This window comes from Myotis yumanensis, unplaced genomic scaffold, assembly GCF_028538775.1.
Source record: "Myotis yumanensis isolate MYYU_CA2020_CCGP unplaced genomic scaffold, mMyoYum1.0.hap1 SCAF_11, whole genome shotgun sequence".
NCBI lineage: Eukaryota > Metazoa > Chordata > Mammalia > Chiroptera > Vespertilionidae > Myotis > Myotis yumanensis.
In genome coordinates this window covers 69510558-69530394 of record NW_027223762.1, presented here as the reverse complement: position 1 = coordinate 69530394, position 19837 = coordinate 69510558, and the positions used below count along the sequence as shown (strand labels likewise).

At 43.1% G+C, this 19837-nt stretch overlaps 1 protein-coding gene across 1 annotated transcript; it reads left to right on the top strand.

Annotated features, from left to right (window-relative positions):
- The first annotated feature begins 1031 nt into the window (after window positions 1-1031).
- LYG2 (lysozyme g2) lies at window positions 1032-18232 on the top strand. Its single transcript, XM_070428544.1, has 6 exons — window positions 1032-1084; window positions 3918-3985; window positions 14264-14404; window positions 15483-15679; window positions 16689-16827; window positions 18114-18232. The coding sequence occupies exons 1-6, from the start codon at window positions 1032-1034 to the stop codon at window positions 18230-18232; spliced, it is 717 nt and encodes a 238-aa protein (XP_070284645.1).
- Window positions 18233-19837: the final 1605 nt, after the last annotated feature.

Below are 19837 nucleotides of genomic sequence, written 5' to 3'. Positions count from 1 at the left end.
CCCATGACTCACCCAGTCTGTAACTATGTCTGAGACGAACAAGCAAGCAAACAACACTTCTTTCTTTTAAAAAAAAGATAGTTTTACTGGTTTCAGAGAGGAAGGGAGAGGGAGAGAGATAGAAACACCAATGATGAGAGAATTATTGATTGGCTGCCTCCTGCACGCCCCACACTGGGGATCATGTCCGCAGCCTGGGCATGTGCCCTGACGGGGAATCAAACCATGACCTCCTGGTTCATAGGTCGAGGCTCAACCACCAAGCCACGCCGGCCAGGCAAACAACACCTCTTTCTTATTGTTGTTGACAGTATTAAAATGATTGATAACCCAAGTCTCCAACTTAAATGCCAGGTCTTCTACTATTTGCCACCTGCAAGAGAGGGAAATCATAGGGAAATTTACAGGATGATTTGCACAGCATTTGTGATTTTGATGAGAAGTAAAATGCAATCCGAGTTTCCATGAAAAAAAAACCAGTAAAAACTGTAATGCAGACTCAATCTGTACTCAAGCCCCTCTGTTCCACTTCCCATATTTATTCCCTCGTCTGGGCCCAGGACACGCTTGACTCCTCAGTAGATTGTTGGAGCCAGAGGAGACCTTAGAGGTGGTCTGCTCTCTCCAGCTTTTTAATTCTATGGGTGGAGAAGTGAGCCTCAGCCTGGTGACCTGCCCGGGGCCCCTCAGCTGGGCGGTGGCAGTTCTGAGACTGCAAGCTGGGTCTCCAGACTTCCAGGCCAGGCTCTTCCTGCCACACCTGTTTTGGTGAGACTGACCCAGACACGTTGTGTTTGTGGAAGCTGCGTACATCTTGGCTGAAGGTCTCTTGCTGAGGCTCTTTAGTTGTCAGGGATGATGGGTCCTCACCACGAAGGCCAGGAATCACAAAAGGATTATGACGCGCCAGAGGCTGCCAGACAATTGCTATATTTAAAAGACTTAGAGGCAGACAGCTGATTGGAGGCGGCAGGAGGCACAGAGGACTGGTCATAGAGTTTCATGTGGACAGCAAGCATATCTCTTGCTATATGGACTGTATTTTTATTTGGGGAACTTGGGGGACTGATGGAGATTATAGCAGGTAACAAGGTCCCCTCAAGCCCCTCCTGGCAACATCAACAAACTCACATGCATAGTCACTCTTGGTATTCCTGGGGGGAGACAGAATCATTCAGTAAATGCCTTATAGATGTAAACAAATTTCTGAGATGCTGATGTGATAGTGCCCACACTTAGCCATCTACTGGGTCAGTAGATTGTAGGTGAGAGTTAGGCTTTAGAGTGCAACACACCAGGGTTCAGACGCAGGCTATTATCACTGTCCCCCCAGGCTGACTGTACCCTTCAATGCATGTGAGCTACCATTATTATTGGTGGAAAAGATATAAAGGGACAATAAGCCACTGTGGGCTCACTTGGCTCATATTCATTTGTGTTTAAAAATCACAACAGCACCTACAAATCCTGGAATGGCTGGGAAGTATGTGTGACTGAAATTATTCAGACAACAGTCAATGCTTTGTGTGAAAATGGATGGATTTGAACCTGTTGCAATAATTACTCTGCAGTCATTGGTCCAAATTGCTGCTCTATTGGATATAGTGAAGGGGCATGGATTGGGGGATCTTACCGACCTGGGTTCAAGTCCGGATTGGCCATGTCCTGATAGTGCCATCTTTGGCAAGTTACTGAACTTCTCTGAGTCTCGGTTTCCTCGTCTCTAAAATAAGGGATAATGGCTACCTCAACGGCTTGTTGGAGGATTAAATAATATAATGTCCATAGGAATGTGTGTATTCTCACAATTTGGGCAAAGCTTAATTATCTACATCAGTTTGAAAACAATTATTCAATTATTTAAGTGGCAGAGGGCCTGGACAGTAAGACTTTTATACCAAAAGAACGTTCAGATAACCCCACTGCCTGACAACAGCAGAGGAATACAGTATCTTCACACTCGACAGTACTTTCAATGTACTCTTATTACTTTTATTCTCTAGGGGCACCTAGGGACATCTCAGCCTCTGCCTAGTATTTTCCTAATTAATTCTTCCTCCACTCTTTCTTCTCCCTTTCTCGAACTTTCTCATTGTCCTGGGAGCCCCATACAAGTGGCCCAATTCACCCTGGACTGGGGTGGGCCATGGGCACAGCATCGATATGATGTTGCCATTGTCACTGGTGAAAGCGCATGTGTTCCTGAGTGCTACCTTGGAGCAGCTGGACTCGTTCAAAACCCTTTATTAAAGGGCAATCTGTTCTAGAGAAAGGCAGGAGGGCAGAAGGAAATGCATAGAGGCAGTTCAGAGAGCCGCTTCGTGAGGGTATGTTCTCCTAGGGGAGGTGGTTGACTCGTTGCCAGGGAGCCCGGAAAGTTGTTTGACTCAGGGTCTTTATTTCCCCTGCTCGGTCCCCTGCTCAGTCTCCCTCAGACCTCTCTTCACTTGGTGGATGTGTGGGAGGACGGTGTAGTCTCAGAAATGTCTCAGCTTGTGGAAGGAGCCAGGTCCCGCTCCTTCCTCCCCGATGGGAAATGTGCTCTGCCTATTTCAAGAACGTTCCTTGCATTTCCTGTCCCTGGGCTGCACCGTGTGCTTCGGCTCTTCCTTTGGACATAGCATGAAGAAAGACACTCCATCCTCGAAGAAATTTTCATCCCTGGCCAAATACTGTTTCCCCATTTCCTCAGAGTTTGGGAATGAGGCTACTTCCTGACTTTGTATTGATCTCCAAAGAGCTAGCCACTCTTGGATCTCTTTGTTGGAGGTAAGATTGGGACAAGGGGCCAAGTTCACATATGGAGATTATGTGATATATTGGTGTGGGGATCATATAATGATGGAATGAAGAATGAAGAGCAGGAGGCTGAGCATTTCCAGTAAACAACCAATCCAGGAATGAGAGTTGCTAGCATTTCCTGTTTATCTTTTTAGGCTAATTATCTGTTTCTTGTTCTCAAATTTAGAAGTTGCTAGCCTAGCACAATTTTAGGTACCCAAAAGCAATCCACCAAATATATGTTTCCAGTACAACCTGGGGGTTCTTTAGATTATTTAATTAATAGTGGTTAACAAAAGCTTTGAAATCCTTTTATTAAAAGGGTCACCTAAGTCCAAAGGACTATTATAATCAGGTTTAATGAGGTCAGTGGTTTAAAGAGAGGGCTTTAAACCATATATAAAGCACCTCCAGTGATCAGTGGTACGGAATGACGGTAGGAAGAGGCAGGTGAGTGTACATGCTGGTGTTGAGAAGTTCCTCACGGCGGCCGAGCCACACTGAAGTCCACTCAGATTGGCGCCAGTTGCTCAGTGATCTGATGAATGGATTCTGGAATTGTTAAGCCCATGTTACAGGAGAAAGGCCACCGCTTTATAAAAGATTGACGTGCAGGTTGCTGTTGGATACAGAAGACGGCAAACAGAGCGGGGAGATTTTCTCTGCTGACCCAAGACGGCTGGCACTAAACCAGGTCAGTGCCAGCCTTCTCGGGTCAGCTGCCTTTTGAATAAAACTAAGAGTAGAGTTGATAGAGAAAGAAATGGAGCACAGCAAACCTGTGTCATAATCTCTAATTCTTCTCTCAGTGGTTTCTCTTGTTTTCTAAGGAGATACCAGAACGGGGACAAAATTACGGTGTGACTAAGCCTGGAGATGAGATGGGAGTGTGTGAGTGGGTCACATGTAATTAAGATGTTCACAGACTCATGTCAATGTGAAATGGAAGTAAGTTGAGTTGGGGGTTGATGCTTAGGAAAAAGAGTGATAACACGGAGTCTATGAGAATGACGACTTGGAACTGGAAAAGGGGTATTGAATTAGGAATGACTGAACTATTAAAAAATCAAAGAAGTTCTATTTGAGGAACTTTCAAGTTTTAAAATTAACCAGGTTTTTCTTTCAAACCATAACAGGTGCTGTAGGATAAGATTCACCACCATGTTATCCTCTGTCCTGTTCGGGGGACTCGTTGCCCTCATTGGTGAGTAAGTCATCAGAGACACTTAGCACTGTTTGTAGGATGTCCAGGAAAACATCCAGCGCGGTCGTGAACCTGAGGGCAGTACCTTCCTGCAGTGGGGGGGTGGGCTCTCCCCTGACAGCCTGGCCATTAATCAACTGCTTATTGTTTCAATGACAAGTGTATCCTGCTTGCCAAGCAGGTGACGGTGAGATCAATGGGAATTTATCAGACAGTACTTTGGGAGGCAAGGCACCTGAAGAGAAAATGGTCAAGGCGCTAAATACGAAATAAGAATTAAATGAGCCTCTATAGAAACAATTCACCTGGGAAGAGTTCACATCTACTCAGGATATTGAAACTACCAGTAGAAAGACTTTTTTTTTAGGTGGGGGTCGTGATAGGTGAAGAATGCTTGGTGTTTAAATAGAAGATCTCACTGGATGGGAAGAAAGACATTAGTAAGGTCACAGAGGCAGAAATGCAGGAAAAGTACTTGGGATGCAGTAAGCAGGTCAGTGTAACCAGGATAGAGAGGAGATTTCTGTGGGGAAGGCTGAACCGTAGGCTGGTGAGATGGTAAGGGACCTTGAAGAAGAACAGATTGAAACTTCTGCCTGAAAAAAATGAAAAGCTGTTGTAAACAATGTTCAAGTTGCCTTTAATTAATAAAGTAAACTGAGAAGAAAGTGTTTCTAAAGTGTTTAATTCTCAAAAAATGTTCATGTTTAATTCTAAATTTGGAAAAAATGATGCTACTGAGAAGTGACAATGTCCAGTTATGGTCAAAGGGAAGGGAACATAGTTTTACATTTTTACTCCTTTTTTTTTTTTTAAACATATTTTATTGATTTTTTTACAGAGAGGAAGGGAGAGAGATAGAGAGTCAGAAACATCGATGAGAGAGAAACATCGATCAGCTGCCTCCCACACACTCCCCACTGGGGATGCGCCCGCAACCCAGGTACATGCCCTTGACCGGAATCGAACCTGGGACCCCTCAGTCTGCAGGCTGACGCTCCATCCACTGAGCCAAACCGGCTTTGGCTACATTTTTACTCCTTTAATTGCCGGGTGGGAGCAGAGTTATAGAGCTCAGTAGACTAATTATGAGCTACCACACCAGCTGTGTTTAACTGACAGGTGACTCCAGTATAATTAAGAAGGGCCTAAGGCAGTGGTTCTCAACTTTGGCTGCACATTAGAATTACCTGGGAATCTTTTTAAAATCCTGATTTCTGGGCCTCATCCTCTGGAAATTCTGTTTCTTTCTTATGGGGTGAGGCCACAACATTAGTAACAAAGAAACAGAATTTCCAGAGGATGAGGCCCAGAAATCAGGATTTTAAAAAGATTCCCAGGTGATTCTAATGTGCAGCCAAGGTTGAGAACCACTGGCCTAAGGGGTTTCGATGCTGCACAGGTAGTGTAAGGCCAATGTCATATTCCAATCACCTTAAAGCAGTGGTTCCCAAACTTCCCTATGCAGATTTTTATTTGGCTTAAAAATCAAAGATCTAGATTCCATGTGCTGGCTAAATTCCTGCTGGGAATGCTGGTTAAGTGCAGGTTCTTTGTCCTTATACCTAGATTCTGGCTCAACAGACCTACTATGAGGAGCCTGAGATAGGCTTCCCCCCCTCCCCCAAACATAACAAGGAACACTTCATTGCTGTCATCCCGGGAAACTCCAAGGGCTTTAGGAGCTCTGTTGATGAAGAGCAAATGTATATTTCTTTTAAATCACAATAATCACAAGACTTTTACGATTTCTTCCTGAATCACTCAGGACTAAGATGACTTAAAACTAATACGAGTGAGTTTATTTTCATGGTCCTTGACACCTGCTGGACTCTGGAGCAGGCGCTGTCGGCAGGACTGCGTGGTGGTGCCTTGTATCTGCCTCCTGAAGTCCTGTTCACCATCTCCAGAGGCTCAGCTTCTGGAGAAGCTGAAGGGTATGTTCCCAGGCTGAGTGAGAGAGATGTGGAGTCCAGGCTGTTGACATCAAATCTTGGTCCATCTTGTTCTGGCTTCAGAGAAATAAGACAGTTGCTAATGAGATTGGTGCCACTGTGTGCAGTTTCTGTCTCTTGAACTCTCTCATGTCAGAGCTCTTGTTCCTGGTCTTGTTTTTACTCTACAGGCACATTGGGTTCTCATTTTTTCTGGACATGGAATCTAGATCATTGATTTTTAAGCCAAATTTGGACTCTTGACTCTGGAACCCTAATCTCCGTAGCAAGTTGCTCTCTGGAATCAATTTCAGGAAAAGGGTCATTGGCAAATGCCATGATGAAGATGTGTAATCAGGAGGAAGTGTAACTGGTATGACACTTTTTAAACGTCTCCACAGGGTGATCTTGGTCTTGGCTTGCTTCTAAGTCCTCTTTGGGTTTTTATATTTTCTGGACTCGGTGTCTACATCTTCTGTCTTCAAATCTGGATTCTAGACTCCTCAGCGTTGATTTCCAAAACATACTTTGGTTTGGTAGCATGTCCTGGGTAAGGTTTTTGGCTGAAAGCTTTGATGAGGATTTTCAATTGATCTTCTGTGAATTGGATGCAGCTTCACCTACAATTAATTGCTATGGTCTGGTTTGGAGAGTTGTCTTGGGCCATGATGGAAGCAAGTCATGAAATCTCAGCCTTCAACCAGACCAAGATATGCATTTTTAAAAATGTATCTTTATTGTTGAAAGTATTACAGCTGTCCCCCTCTTTTTCCTCATTGACCCCATCCATCCTCCAGGCCTTCACCACACAATTGTCTGTGTTCATGGGTTATACATATATGCATGTAAATTCTTTGGTTCATCCTCTCCACCCACCCACCCCTGCCTTTCCTTTGGGATTTATCCGTCTGTTCCATGTTTCTATGTGTTTGGACCTATTTTGTTCATCAGTTTATTTTGTTCATTAAATTCCACATGAGTGAGATTGTGTGATACTTGTCTTTCTCTGACTGGCTTAGCATAATACTCTCCAGGTCCCTCCATGCTGTCTCAAAGGTAAGAGATCTTTCTTTTTTATAGCTGCATAGTATTCCATGGTGTAAATGTACCACAGCTTTTTTTTATCCACTCATCAACTGATGGGCATTTGGGCTGTTTCCAGATCTTGGCTATTGTAAATTGCATAGCTATGAACGTAGGGGTGCATACATTCTTTCTGATGGGTGTTTCAGATTTCTTGGGATATATTCCTAGAAGTGGGATTACTGGATCAAATGGCAGTTCCATATTTCATTATTTGAGAAAACTTCATACTGTTTTCCATAGTGGCTGCACCAGTCTGCATTCCCACCAGCAGTGGATTAGGGTTCACTTTTTTCCACATCCTTGCCAGCACTTATCATTTGTTGATGCTAACCATTCTGACAGGTGTGAGTTGATACCTCCTTGTCATTTTAATTTGCATCTCTTTGATAATTAGTGACTTTGAGCATTTTTTCATATATCCCTTGGCCATCTGTATGTCCACTTTGGAGAAGGGTCTATTTAGGTCCTTTGCCCATTTTTTAATTGGATTGTTTGTCTTCTTTTTGTTAAGTTGTTGACTTCCTAATATATTTTGGATATTTGCCCCTTACCAGATGTATCATTGACAAATATGTTCTCCCATACAGTGGGCTCCTTTGTCATTTTGTTGATGGTTTCTTTTGTTGTGCAGAAGCTTTTTATTTTGATGTAGTCCATTTATTTATTTTCTCCTTTGTTTTTCTTGCCCTAGAACAGTGGTTGGCAAACTGAGGCTCGCAAGCCACATGCGGCTCTTTAGCCCCTTGAGTGTGGCCACGAAGTTTCAATTGCACTGTAAGTGCGCGCCTGCACGTGGTATTTTGTGGAAGAGCCACACTCAAGGGGCCGCAGTGTGCTGACCACTGCCCTAGAAGATGTATCCACAAACATATTGCTACAAGAGATGTCTGAGATTTTGCTGCTTATGGTTTTATGATTTCATGACTTACATTTAAGCCTTTTATCCATTTTGAGTTTATTCTTGTGTATGGTATAAATTGATGGTCTAGTTTCATTTTTTTGCATGTGTCTGTCCCATTTTCTCAATACTATTTATTGAAGAGACTGTCTTGACTTCATTGTGTGCCCTTACCTCTTTTGTCAAATATTAATTGAGCATAATGGTTTGGGTCAATTTCTGGGTTCTTTGTTCTGTTCCATTGATACATATGCCTGTTCTTGTGCCAGTTCCAGGCTGTTTTGATTACAGTGGCTTTGTAGTATAAATTGATATTTGGTATTGTGATCCCTCCAACTTTGTTCTTCTTTCTCAAGATTGCTGTGGCTACTTGAGGTCTTTTTCTGTTCCATATCAATTTTTGGAGTATTTATTCTAAATCTGTGAAATATGCCATTGGCATTTTAATAGGAATTGCATTGAATCTATAGATTGCTTTGATGTTATTTCTACCAATCCATGAACATGGTATATACACTTGTTTATATCTTCTATCTCTTTTTTCAACATCCTGTAGTTCTCTGATTAGAGGTGTTTTAGCTCCTTGGTTAAGTTTATTTCTAAGTATCTTAATTTTTTTGTTGCAATGGAAAATGGGATTGTTTGTTGAGTTTCTAAGAATTCACTATTGGCATATAAAAATGCCATTGATCCCTGGACGGTTTGGCTCAGTGGATAGAGCATTAGCCCATGGACTGAAGGGTCCCAGGTTCATTTCTGGTCAGGGGTACATGCCTCGGTTGCAGGCTCATTCCTGGTCTTGGCTGGGGTGTGTGGGGGAGGCAGCCAATTGACGTGTCTCTCTCACATTGATGTTTCTCTCTCTGTCTCTCCCCTTTCCTTCCACTCTCTCCAAAAAGTCAATGGGAAAAATATCCTTGGGTGAGGATTAACAACAAGAACAAAATGCTGTCAATTTCTGGGTGTTGATTTTGTATCCTGCTATATTGCCAAATTCACTTATGAAATCTAGTAGTTTTTTTTGGTGGAGTTTTTAGAGTTTTCTATGTACAATATCTGTCATCTGCAAATAATGAGTGTTTTACGTCCTCCTTTTCAATTTGGATGCCTTTTATGTTTCCTTCTTCTCTGATCACTGTGGCTATGTTGAATACTATGTTTAATAAGTGGTGAAAGCAGACATCCCTGCCTTGTTCCTGTTCTTAGGGAAAATGGCTTTAGTTTTTGCCCATTGAGTATGATGTGGGTTGTAGGTTTGTCATATATGGTCTTTATTATGTTGAGGTATGATCCCTCTATTCCCACTTTGCTGAAGTTTTTATCAAAGATAAGTGTTAGATTTTGTCAAATGCTTTTTCTGCATCTATTGATATGATCATGTGATTTTTTTCTTTCAGTTCATTTATGTGATATATCATATTTATTGATTTGTGCGTATTTTACCAGCCTTTCATCCCAGAAAGAAATCCCACTTGGTCTCAGTGTATGATCTTTTTATTGTATTGCTTGATCCAATTTGCTAATATTTTGTTGAGGATTTTAGCATCTATGTTCACAGGGATATTAGTCTGTAATTCTCTTTCTTTGCAGTGTCTTTATCTGGTTTTGGAATTAGGGTAATGCTGGCCTCATAAAAAGAGCGTGGAAGTGTTCCTTCCTCTTGGGTGTTTTTGAATAGTTTGAGGAGGATAGGTGTTAGTTCTTCTTTGAATATTTGGTAAAACTGCCCTGTGAAACTGTCCAGACCAGGGCTGTTGTTTGCTCGAAGAGTTTTGATTACTGCTTCTATTTCCTCAGTTGTTATTGGCCTAGTCAGGTTTTCTGATTCTTCCTGATTCAGTTTTGGAAGATTGCATTTTTCTAGGAATTTGTCCATTTCATCCACATGGTCCATCTTGTTGGCATTTAGTTATTCATATCATTTTCTTACAATTTGTATTTTTGTGGTGTCAGCTGTTACTTCATGGCTTTCATTTCTGATTTTATTTATTTGGGTCCTCTTTCTTTATTTCTTTTTTTTTCTTTCTTTGTTTCTTAATGAGTCTGGCTAGAGGTTCATCAATCTTGTTTATCTTTTCAAAGAACCAGCTCTTGGCTTCATTGATCTTTCATATAGTTTTTTCAGTCTCTGTCATTTATTTCTGCTCTGATCTTTATTATTTCCTTTCTTCTACTTACTCAGGGATTTTCTTGTTGTTCTCTTTCTAATTCTTTAAGTTGTAGGGTTAGATAGTTTATTCAAAATTTTTCTACAGGTAGACCTGTAGTGCTATGAACTTTCCTCTCATGACTGCTTTCACTGTGTCTCATAGATTTTGGGTTATTGTATATTTATTTCCAGGAAGTTTTTTTCTTTCTTTCTTTATCTCATCCATAACCTATTCATTATTTAATAACATGCTATTTAGCCTACATGTGTTTGAATGTTTTTTGAGTGTTTTTACTGTAGTTGATTTCTAATTTCATGCCATTGTGATTCGAGAAGATGATTGATCTGATTTCAATCTTGAACTTGTAGAAACTTGTTTTATGTACTAACATGTGGTCTAGCTTTGAGAATGACCCATGTGCACTTGAGAAGATTGTATATTCTGCAGCTTTGGGGTGAAATGTTCTGTAAATGTTAATTAAATTCATTTGCTTTAGTGTGTCATTGAGTCAGTTTTCTTGTTGGTTTATTGTCTGGAAGACCTATCCAGTGACATCAGTGGGGTGGTAAAGTCCCCTACTATGACTTGTATTGCTGTCAATCTCTCCCTTAAAGACCTCCAGAAGTTTTTTTATGTACTTATATTGTGTGCAAACATGTTTACCAGGGTTATATTCTGTAGTGACTTTTGTTGTCTCTTGTGATGGCCTTCATTTTGAAGTCTGTTTTGTCAGATATGAATTTGCTATTCCAGCTATTTTTCGTTTCCATTTGCATGGAAAAAAATGTTTTCCCATCCCTTCACTCTCATCCTGTGTGTCTTTTGTTCTGAGGTGGGTCTCTTGTAGATAGCATATAGTTGAGTCATGTTTTCTTATCCATTCAGCCACCCTATGTCTTTTGATTAGAGCATTTAATCCATTTACATTTAAGGTTATTACTAATAGCTACTTATTTATTGCCATATTTTATTCTTTATGCCTATATTTCTCTCTCTCTTTATATATATACTAGAGGCCCGGTGCACAAAAATTTGTCCACTGGCAAGGGGAGGGTACCCTCTCACAGTCTGGGAACCCTTGGGAGATAACGACGTGCTGGCTTAGGCCCGCTCCCAGGTGGCAGAGGGCAGGCCCAATCCCTAGGTGCAGCCCCTGGTCGGACTCAGAGCAGGGCCGATTAGGGGGTTGGGGCACTCCCCCCTGTCACACTCAGGGCAGGGCTGATGGGGAGGTTGGGGCGCCACACCCTGTCACACACAGAGCAGGGCTGATCAGGGGGTTGGGGCGCCTTCCCCTGTCATGAACAGAGCAGGGCGGATAGGGAGGTTGTGGCCCCATCCCATGTCGCCCACAGAGCAGGGCTGATCAGGGGGTTGGGAGCTCCCCCCTGTCACGCATAGAGTAGGGCCGATAGGGGAGTTGGGGCACCGCCCCCCTCACACACAGAGCAGGGCCCATCAGGGGTTTGAGGCGCCGCCCCCTGTCACCCACAGAGCAGGGCCGATCAGGGGGTTGGGGCACTCCCCCCTGTCACACTCAGGGCAGGGCCGATGGGGAGGTTGGGGCACCACACCCTGTCACACACAGAGCAGGGCTGATCAGGGGCTTTGGGCGCCTTCCCCTGTCACACACAGAGCTGCAGGGTGATCAGGGGGTTTGGGCTCTGCCCCCTGTCATGCTGCTCTAGGGGCCAGGAGGCCTCTCGGCTCCACTGATCCCGGTGCTGGGAGGCCTCGCAGCTCTGCTTGACACAGGGGCAGTGAGGCCTCGCTGCTCCACTGATCCCAGTGCTAGGAGGCCTCGCTGCTCCGCTGATGCCAGGGCTGGGAGGCATATTACCCTTTTACTATATAGGATAGAGGCCTGGCGCACGGGTGGGGGCTGGCTGGTTTGCCCTGAAGGGTGTCCTGGATCGGGGTGGGGGTTCCGCTTGGGTGTCTGGCCAGCCTGGGTGAGGGGATGATGGCTGTTTGCAGCTGGTCACACCTTCTTCAGGGTGGGGGTCCCCACTGGGGTGCCTGGCCAGCCTGGGTGAGGGGATGATGGCTGTTTGCAGCTGGTCACACCTTCTTCAGGGTGGGGGTCCCCACTGGGGTGCCTGGCCAATCTTGGTGAGGGCCTGAGGGCCATTTTCAGGCTGGCGGGCAACTGAAGCTCCCAATCTGTCCTTTTTTTCTTTTTTCTTTTTTATTCTGGGATTTATTTACCTTCTATGGCTGTCACTGGAACTGAGAGCCGGCTTTCTCTCTGAGGCTCGGCTCCAGCTCTGAGACCTTGGCTGCTGACAGCAGGTATCTGGTTTGTTTGGGTTCTATAATCGAAACACTGTTTCAACTCCAGCTCTGAGGCCCGGCTGGCTGAAAGCAGGTTTCTGGGTTTTTTTTAGCTTCTATAATTGTAACAATGTTTCTTAGATTGCAAGCTCAGAAGCCGGCAGCGGCAGGCAGGGAACGTTGGCTTCCTCCGTCACTGAAGCAAGCAAGCTTCCTGTTCGCTTCAAGCTGCCTGGCTGCCGGCCCCCATCTTGGTTGGCAGTTAATTTGCATATCTCGCTGATTAGCCAATGGGAAGGGTAGCGAAGTTATGGTTAATTACCATGTTTCTCTATTATTATATAGGATATATATATATATATGTATATCTTATTATTATTACAGTAGCCCTTTAACATTTCTTACAGTGCTGGTTTGGTGGTGATAAACTTCAGTCTGCACTCCCAGCCCCCACACCTCAATTGTACATGTGATGGGTGTCAGGACTTCATCCATTTAGTCACTCACATATATTTCCCATACACACTGTAGGCACAGGATGCTACACTGAGGGTGGTGTGGAGAGCCGAGATGATGGTTCCTGTTCTCTGTATCGCAGCAGAACCCATACTGCTCAGAGAGGCGTATTGGCTTTGCTGGTTCTGCTGCTTTCATGAGCAGGATAGGCTTTCTCAGTGTCCCGAGTTTACTTGCTAGCTCACTGTCAGACTGTGGGTCCATTTACGATTCCTTTCTTGCCTGTGTGTAGATGTGAGAGAGCAGACTGTGACTGTATTTTTCTTTTGATGAGTTTTTCTTTTTAAAAAATTAAGGAGTTTTAAAAACTTAATCTTTAGAGTTGCTTTGTTTTCCTTTTAAAATAAATATCGGTAAGGATGAGCTCCATTGTTTGTGTGCCAAATTCTAAGAGTCTCTCTATACTGTCAAGTTTATCAGAACTAGGCCAATGGCCTATGGTGAATGGATAAAATCCACTTCTCTATTGAAAACACATTTATAACACCAATTAAAACAACACAGTTTTTTTTATGTCAAGCATTTTAAGAAATATAATTTCCAGAACAAATATTTGTAGCCTTAAGGTACAACTCAATAATCCTAGGAACTATTAGAATAAACTTTTCAATTTACAGAAAAGCTCTTTATCTCCTTTAGTAAATAGATTTGAACAGTCCCAGGATGTAAAGTATAGCACAGGGAATATAGTAAAGAATCTTGTAATAACTAGAAGGGTACTAGATTTATCAGATGATCATGTGGTACGTTATATAAATGTCTAACCACTATGTTGTACACCTGAAACTAATATAATATAGTATATCAACTGAAATTAAAAAACAAAAATGTTTTTAAAAAATAAACAAAACTTAAAACTAACTAACTAAATAGACTTGGATGGAAACTCACTTCATATGACAAAAAAAGGTAAAAATAGATTTAAGTTACATTTTTATAGTATGTTAAATTTTATTTCCAATTAGATCTAGATAGAAACTCAACTTCTCAGCAACATGATATAAAAATAAATACTTTAAGTTAATGGTATCCTTTTTTCTTCTCTCACTAAACAAAGGCTATTGTTAATCCCAGTGCTTACATCCACATAAGTATTTGTGTCAGAAGTACCTTAAAATTTCTCTCAAAGTTCCAGCTTAAAATATAGTAGCAATTCTGTCTGATCTAGATTGCACCAAATGGTTTTGAGATCTTGCACAATGTTTAGAATTGTGTTGTATTATACTTTTTAAGGTTGGAGTAGAGTGGGAAGGGGGAATCTTCTGTTTTGTCTGATGAGCTATTCTAGGTCCTGAGCAGGTCCTTGGGGAGAACTAAGTCTATAGCTTTTCCGTAGGTTTAATAGTGTTCATTATAGCAACTCAAGCAATATTTTCTCACAGGCCTTGTGTGAATTATCATCCCCCTCCCCCCTCTCCAGGCACTTCCAGGGGCTCTTATACTTTTAGTCACTCAGTGAGCCCTTACCTGCACCCCCGCCTGTATCGCGGCTGCTATGGCGACATCATGACCATGGAGACTCCTGGGACTGCCTGTGATATAGCCAGGTTGATTAACTGTGGTAAGTGAAAAGCAAAGCAAACATTTGGCTTGTCCCCTTTCATCATTTTCAGATTCTTTCTTAGAAAAATAGCTTCATTTTGAAAAAGTATAATCATCATTATAGTATTAATGTTGAAATTAAAAATGAGAAGAAAACAAAATTCTGACCAACCTAACATACTACTTATTTGCCCTCCCCCCATTATTTCCAAACTTGTCCAGATGTTTATTTCTACGTATTGAAATGATTGCCTCAATGAGATATTAAATTCTGGCTTTGCCTTTTTGTTTGCTGTTGTGTTGCTGCCTGTTAGAGCAGGAACATGGTAAGCAAGTCTCTTGTTCTTTGTACGTCTTCACTTTTGTAACTTGCAAAAGTCTTCTTCCTATTATCTCAGTGCCAGAGGGTCAGAGCTAGAAGCAACTAGGCCAGCTAATCCTGCCTTCCCCATTTACAGACCAGAAACCGAGGCTCAGCAAAGGGGAGACTTCCGCAGGGCCTGGAGCTGAGTAGGGCCAACCAGACTCAACCTTAGGTTGGCTGACTTCTAGACGAAGGATCTCCCCACTGCAGCAGTGTGGCAGGAAACAAAAACGAGGGGGAAAAACAGACATGGTATCTGTCTGAGGTGGTGGACCTTTCTGTGTTTATAGAATCAAAGGTTAAAACATGTCCTAGTGCCCTGGCCGGTATTCTCAGTGGTTAGACCACCGGCCTGCATCCCAAAAAGTGGCGGCTCAGCTCCCAGTCAAGGGCATGTACCTGGGTGCAGGTTAGAACCCCACCACAGTCAGGGTGTGCGGGAGGCAACCAGTCAATGTGTCTTTCTCACACCGATATTCCTCTCTTCTCCTCTCTCTCTCCCTCCCTCCTCTTTCTTTCCCCACTTCCTTCCTTCCCTCCCACTCTCTCTAAAAATCAATGGGAAAAATATCCTCCAGTGAGGATAACAAAACAAAACAAAAACCACAAAGAAAAAACCATGTCTTAGAATGACTATCCCAAGCTGTGAGGTGCAGTCATGGGCTATGGCTAACTTATCTGAAAAGGATTCTCTTCTGGATTAGAGGAAACAATTTGTTTTCCATCCACTTAGGGATTCGTGGTTCTGAAATGTTTGCTGAAATGGATTTGAGGGCCTTAAAGCCATACCAGACTCTGATCAAAGAAGTTGGGCGGAGGCATTGCGTGGACCCCGCCCTCATTGCAGCCATCATCTCCAGAGAAAGCCACGGCGGAGCTGTCCTGCAGGACGGCTGGGACCACAGGGGCCTGAAATTTGGCCTGATGCAGGTACTTAGCTGGCAACTTTCGATTAGCCCCACTTCATCCCTCCCTGCAGAAGCTCAACCCACACTGCAAGCTGCTTGCAGTATTTCCAGGCTTCAAAACACCCTGGTACTTTAGCACAATTTGTACTGTGATTCCTGTAATGCAGCTTTGGTATTTTATTTGAGATTTATCAGTTCTTGGATAACTATAAGAAAGTATTCTATCAGTATCATAACTACAATGTGCAATAAATAATATACAATGTACTTACATTGAGAAAATCTTATAAAGGGCATTTATACTGGGGTTCATGAAGTAGTCAATTTCATCCATGTGGATCAAAACACTATTATTAATCCCCACGTAACCCAACTTGTTCCCTCTTTCTTTCTTTTTTTTAAATATATTTTTATTGATTTCAGATAGGAAGAGAGAGGGAAAGATAGAAACATCAATGATGAGAGAGAATCATTGATCAGCTGCCTCCTGCACACCCCCTACTGGGGATTGAGCCAGCAACCTGGGCATGTGCTCTTGACCGGAATGAACCTGGGACCCTTTAGTTTGCAGGCTGATGCTCTATACACTGAGCCAAACCGGCTGGGGCCCAACTTGTTCTTTAGACAAATTGGAAGAAGATCCAAATGATCTGGATACCTGTTTCCAGGTTCCACTTTATATGGCCTGTGGAAACCCAGACTTCTAGCCTCCCAGTTAGAAACAAATTTGTATTTTGACTGAAAACATGTAGACTTTGGGAGCTAATGGTTTGAAACAACTTTTCCATTTATTTATGTATGTATGTGTGTCCATTAGAGTGCTGACTAAAACTGGGCCACATCCACTCCTCCCAAATCTTACTTTCTTTCTCTGACTCTCGTTTCTGTGAAAGAAAGCGCTGCAGAGTTGATTATGTGGGGGGAAAGGACAGGGAAGGCCAGTAAACTTGAGCATAAAAGGGAGAAATCAGGAACAGCAGAAAAACGTGTTTCTTCATTCAGATGCTGCCACTGCTATTTGAATTTTCTAGCTTGATAAAAAAATGTATTACCCTGTTGGCACCTGGGACAGCAAAGAGCACCTTCTGCAGGCTGTTGGGATTCTGACAGACAGAATTAAGGCAATCCAGAGAAAATTCCCCATGTGGAGTGTGGACCAACACCTCAAAGGTAGGCCAGATCGTGGTGGTTTGTTTAAAAGAGCTGAGTGAGACCCCTGCAGACCAAATGTATGGTGGCCTCCCGGGGAGCGTGCCCACTGGGTCAGCGTGGCCTGGGAGGAGCTGTGGAACATGCTCTCGGAGCCCCTGCGTTACTGAGCGGTCTTCCTTCCCCGCTTTCCTTTCCCTCCTGCCAGATGTTGGGGTTCTGATTATACCTCTCGCTGGTTATCGAGCCGTGGAGGGATGCCTTGCAAGTGAATGCAGTAGTTTAAAAGAATATGCTTGCCTTGCTCTGGTAGGCTTCTTTCCTGATGCAAGAATTAATCAATTTCTGAATTGTTTGAACAAAATTTTACTCTGTGAGCTTTCGCAGCAACACCAGGGCTTCAGGTACTATGAGATGTCCAAGTGGAGATCCGTACCTGGCTGATCACAGACCATGACCCAGATGGAATTAAGTCACTAGCTTCCACTAGAAATGTGCTCTTTTTTCTACATTTCCTGTCTCTGTGAAAGGTACCATCATATGTCCAGTCATCTCTAGTGTTTTCTGAGGCTCTCTGGTTCCTTCTCTCTTCACATCCAACCATATCAATTCTTATTAAGTCTATCTCCTATAAGCCCATGGTCTGTATCTACCAGTACTTCTCGCCTTCAACACGTGGTGGCCTAATTTAGAATAAACAGTTTCTATCTTCTATTTCAAGGTCCTTGAAGGCAGGCATCAGAGACTTTTTTTTCTGGACGTAAGAGTGGAGCACACTTATGTTAAACACATACATAACTATTAAAGATTCTAGGTTTAATACACATATGCACAGACATGCTTATTATACACATAACCTAACCAAGAAATGATTATCTCTGGGTAGCATTGTGCACTCTGTTCTCAGTGTGGCACAAATCCTGGCACATAGTAGGTGCTTAAAAATGTTTATTGAATGAATAAATGAGTGAATAAATGAGTGGATTATTAAATGACTGAGAGAATATAATGAGCATTCTCAGACTGAAGATTTGCTGGGGATCTAGTTTTGTAGACCTGAACTACATAAGACTTTTTAAGCAAGAAAAATAAAAGTATTTTAAAAAGAGAGAGAAGGAAAGCTACTTGGGTTTTCCCCAGTGGTTTTTGAGGTAGCACGTCCTTTTAGGAGGGGAGGGAGGGAGAAGGAGGGCCTGGAACTGCCTACTTCGGAAGATTTGCCTGGAGGGCTGACATCCTGGGAATGGTTATATCTTATTCTTGCGGAAAGTTAATATTTCAATCCGAACCTCTGTGTTTCATTTCAGGTGGTATCTTGGCCTTTAAGTCAGGAGTTGAAGCCATTGCCACCCCCTTGGACATAGAGGCTGACTTGGTCAATGACATTCTCGCCCGAGCTCAGTTCTATAGGAGGCACGGCTTCTAGGCAAAGCGCTGCACGTGGGCTCAGCTGGCCCCCTTCGCAGGGTTTGGTATGATGTGTTGTGCCAATGTTGGCAGAGGAATGGTTGCAACTATGACAGAAAATTCACTCTCCAACTTTTAAAATGCAAATAAGCATTAAAAAATAAAACCTGCCCAGTTCTCAATATGGTTCCTATGAAATGTGCCTAGCCAGATTCATAATTATTTTGTAGTAAAAGTGAACATCTCGGTAAGTGACGTCTATCTATTTCAGTGAGGCCTCATTTGAGCCCATGATGTCAATACCCACCGACTCTCTGTCTTACCAGAACTGCTAACAGAAGAGAGTCTGACCCGAGCCTTTGTCCTGTTCCTAGTATCTGCCCAAGCCACTAGGGCTTTGCTTGTGAGAAATGCCTGAATCAGCAGCCAGTCAACCTGTGGGACGATGGAGAAGCTCGGGATGGAATTCTAGCTCCTGGTACCTGAGAGCTGCAGGGAGGAAGCTTGAAGGATGTGCACAGTATCCCTCAGACCCACACCCACCTCCGGGGGCTTCTTCCTCTTGTTTGCTGCAGATCCAGGGACCGTCTTCTTTTCTCCCATTTTCAATAGTTTCTGCCACACATTCTTCTTTTTCTTTTTCTTTTTTTAAAAAAATATATTTTTATTGATTTCAGAGAGGAAGGGAGAGGGAGAGAGAGACAGAAACATGATGAGAGAATCATGGATCGGCTGCCTCCTGCACACCCGCTACTGGGGATTGAGCCTGCAACCCTGGCACGTGCCCTTAACCAGAATCAAACCTGGGATCCTTTAGTCCGCAGGCCGATACTCTATCCACTGAGCAAAACCAGCCAGGGCTACACACTCTTTTAAGGGGTTAGCTCCCCATAAAATATGGCTGAAGATAAACAGTAGGGCCCAAATTAGTTATGGTTTTAAGGTTGCCAGCAAAAGTAACCAATTTTGGAAAATGTAAGCAATAAAAGGAAGTTACTGGAAGGCTATCAGAAGACTCATAGGACCAATGAGAAGGTCATGGACATGAAGAGAAACCAGGCAACTCTGGGGTCTGTAGCAGGATCTGGTTGACCATATTTTATAGCATTCCTCTGCATGAATTAGCACTTTCACTGCATCAGTGAACTCCAAATACTTTTCCTCCTATCCTTTCATCATTCTGCTTCACTTTCATAGTCCAGGAGAGAGACTCTGATGGACGTATCTTGAGTCATATACACACCAACCCCTTGGCTACTTTGCTCTTTGATCTTGCCCACACTACCCACAACGGAGAAGAGACAATTCTCTAGAAAGAAACCAGGCGACTTTGTGGTTTTTTTTTTCCTTACCATACTCAGAAGAAGACATAAATAATATATGTTGGCGTGTAACGCTACCAGAGTCCCCACTGATGTGTGCCCTGCTGGTCCTTTTAGCTCTCTTTGGAGATGTTTGATAAATGCTCCTCTTCACTTCTCATTCTGAGAAGGATTCAAAATTATGCCACATACCACTGAGCCCCCTTAGAAAAAGCTACGTAAACCATTCTCTGCCCAATAACCTCTCAATCAGCCTGAAGATTTGACCCAGGAAGAACTGGGACCCCTGTGTCTCAGTGGGC

What these genes read in the sequence shown, in the direction of transcription:
- LYG2 (XM_070428544.1), top strand. Translation starts at nt 1,032, where the DNA reads ATGGACTGTATTTTTATTTGGGGAACTTGGGGGACTGATGGAGATTAT. An exon ending in ACTGATGGAGATTATAGCAG is followed by an intron (nt 1,085 to 3,917) that starts GTAACAAGGTCC and finishes AAACCATAACAG; the next exon opens with GTGCTGTAGGATAAGATTCA. An exon ending in GGGACTCGTTGCCCTCATTG is followed by an intron (nt 3,986 to 14,263) that starts GTGAGTAAGTCA and finishes CCCCCTCTCCAG; the next exon opens with GCACTTCCAGGGGCTCTTAT.